The sequence below is a fragment of the Henckelia pumila genome, chromosome 2 (assembly GCF_033568475.1).
Source record: "Henckelia pumila isolate YLH828 chromosome 2, ASM3356847v2, whole genome shotgun sequence".
Classification (NCBI taxonomy): domain Eukaryota; kingdom Viridiplantae; phylum Streptophyta; class Magnoliopsida; order Lamiales; family Gesneriaceae; genus Henckelia; species Henckelia pumila.
In genome coordinates this window covers 105,702,999-105,705,672 of record NC_133121.1, presented here as the reverse complement: position 1 = coordinate 105,705,672, position 2,674 = coordinate 105,702,999, and the positions used below count along the sequence as shown (strand labels likewise).

The 2,674-nt window shown below is 33.4% G+C and overlaps 2 protein-coding genes across 2 annotated transcripts in view; both read left to right on the top strand.

The window, feature by feature from the left end:
- Positions 1–236, top strand: part of LOC140884510 (non-specific lipid-transfer protein 1-like) — a 1,013-nt gene extending 777 nt beyond the window's left edge. The window contains exon 2 of the mRNA XM_073291284.1: positions 1–236. This exon is cut by the window's left edge and continues 63 nt beyond it. The gene's annotated coding sequence lies outside the window, so the exon portion shown is untranslated.
- Positions 237–2,164: 1,928 nt separating this feature from the next.
- On the top strand, positions 2,165–2,674 carry LOC140878085 (probable E3 ubiquitin-protein ligase ATL44). Its single transcript, XM_073281688.1, has one exon. It carries the CDS (start codon positions 2,165–2,167, stop codon positions 2,672–2,674), a length of 510 nt encoding a protein of 169 aa, XP_073137789.1.

Below are 2,674 nucleotides of genomic sequence, written 5' to 3'. Positions count from 1 at the left end.
TGGAACGTACGTAGCGTGCGTGCCATATATGAATAAGATCATTTTTAGTTAGTACCATTAAGCAGTAATTTAAGGTTTGAATAAGCTTGTACTCAACTATATATTGCTAATTATATATGGGATTAATCTTCCTATTTAATTGATATATTAATGTACTTTTCTGCTTTGTATCATTGTATGAGCCTCTAGCTCCTTTTTGCATGTTATAGTACCAATTTTATTGAGTTGGTTTTTTTATTTATTAATTTGTTGAGTTCACATTCACGTGCTTAATTTATTCAGGAGAAAAATTGTGAATCAACAATTTATTATACAATATTCTGAAATCAATTTTTTCTGCATAATAATAAATAAAAAAGTAAAGGTTATATTAAAGCAGTACAACTTGTCACCAGAAGACAGAAGTATTCTTGAAAATATTCTCTATTAATAAAATGAAGTAATTGCCGCTTGCTACAATTAGGTAGTGATTACTTCATGGTTTGCATTTAATTTGTAAAAATACATTGAAATTATAGCTTCAAATTTCTAAGATGTGCTTTAGTTTTGAGTTATGCTGTATGTACGTACAATAAAAGTCAGCTCGGATATACGTTACCTTTGAAATTATAAAACTATATTTCTCACATCACTATAATGTAAAGATTTCTTAATTGAGACAATTTTGTAATTTCAATGGTATCGTGTAACCCCGTATGCAATTTTCATTCTACAGCACGATAGTATATAATTTTCATATATATATATATATAATTTCAATTGTGTGTATATATATATCCAATTAAAATTTTATATATTATATATTTCCAATTTAAATTTTAAACTGTGTAAATATGTGGTCCATTTTACGCATGTATATAAATGTTCATGGACAAAAATCCAACTTTTCAACCGATCTTTTCCAATAAAATGATCACATATATATAAAATGTTTTAGCAGTGATACCCAACTACCCAAGTTTCCATTATTGGTGGTTGGTCACCCAAATTTGCGCTATATATGTGTGTCAGTGTGTGATTTTCATGACAAACGGATTGAATATATATACATTTATAATAAACTCAATATTAAATATATCCCCTTCAAAAAAAAATATTAAATATATATTTTATACATATTGGATATTAATATTATTGTGATTTTTTAAATATTTGGTATTTTAGATATATCATATTTAAAAGATTAGATATATCAATATTATTATCTTACAATATATTATTTGATATAAAATATTTTATATATCAAACTGCATCCACAGTTTGAGGTGGACTATTATTCTAATTAGACCAGACTGAGAACCTATAAATATAAGTAGCCTTCAGTTGGTAGACACACTAACATCGAACGAATTCACAACATACAATACACACATCCAAATATTCTCTCTGGTAATTATTGGAGTATCGCCAGAATCTTCAAGGGTTTAAAGTATGCACGTAATATTTCGACGACCGCAAAAAGAACAAAAGACTGTTCGTGAGATTTGTTCGAGGGACATGCTTGTAGATCGAGTCAGAGATCCAACAACGTGTGTCTTATTTTCCACTGAAAAAGTACACACGATTTATGGCTTATCATGAGCACTAAATTCCAACAATACATATATTCTAATATATCTATTGAGTTTTAAAACACAATTTTTATGGTGTATAAATTGTTATAACAATATTATTTCACTGATATAATATGATTTAATTTTGATTGTAACCTACAGTACGTGGTAACAATTGATGCAAGGCCATACCCAAGTAGAGTAGTTCCAGCTAATTCCAATTGCAGATATATATGAGTAACAAACTTAGATTTCTTAAATCAATTCTAATGGAATTAATGGGGGCTGGTCAGCTACCACCAAATTTCTTCAAACTAATTATTTGTTTTATCTTCAATATCATACTCGTACAACAGAAATAAATACGAATATTGCAATATAATATCATACCCTAATCAACTAATCAATAATAAACAAGTAAAATTTGGTTAATTGGGTACTTCAAATAACTAACTAATATTTATTTACATTTAAAAAAAACGATGATAATTTTATAAAGTACATGAACACTGCGTACTTCTTGAAACTGTACTGAATATTATGCATGTGGCCACTAGATCCCTTCACACCTCTCATTAATCAAGCTTGTGCTGCTTCCGATCCGGATGGCGATGGCTCGATCTCATCGACGCCTGATGGAGGAGGCTGCAGGCCGGATCAACCGCACCGGCTCGACCGATCCTTCGAACATTAATAATTACTCCGGGGATGCTGCGGGCAGCTCGGAAGATGATTTCGATACTAGCATGCTGATCATCATGGCGGTGTTGCTTTTCGCGTTATTATTCGCGTTCGGGTTGAACTTGATCGTTAGATGTGGCATGCGGCAGTTGATTGATGATGGGAGTGGCTCACCGCAACAATCCGCGGCCTGCATGGGGCTGAAGAAGCGCACGCTGAGCCGGATATCCGTGGACGTGTACAGTTCGTCCACGGGGATTTCGAAAGGTAGCAGCAGCGAGTGCCCGATTTGTTTGGGGGAGTTTGTGGATGGGGAGAGGGTCCGTGTTCTGCCGATATGCGGCCATGGGTTCCATATGTGTTGCATAGATAAGTGGCTGCTCTCGCATTCGTCCTGCCCGAATTGTCGCGCGTCGTTGCTCGAGCTCGAGTTGCCCTAG

Coding starts and splice junctions, on each gene's coding strand:
- LOC140878085 (XM_073281688.1), top strand. CDS start 2,165: ATGGCTCGATCTCATCGACGCCTGATGGAGGAGGCTGCAGGCCGGATC.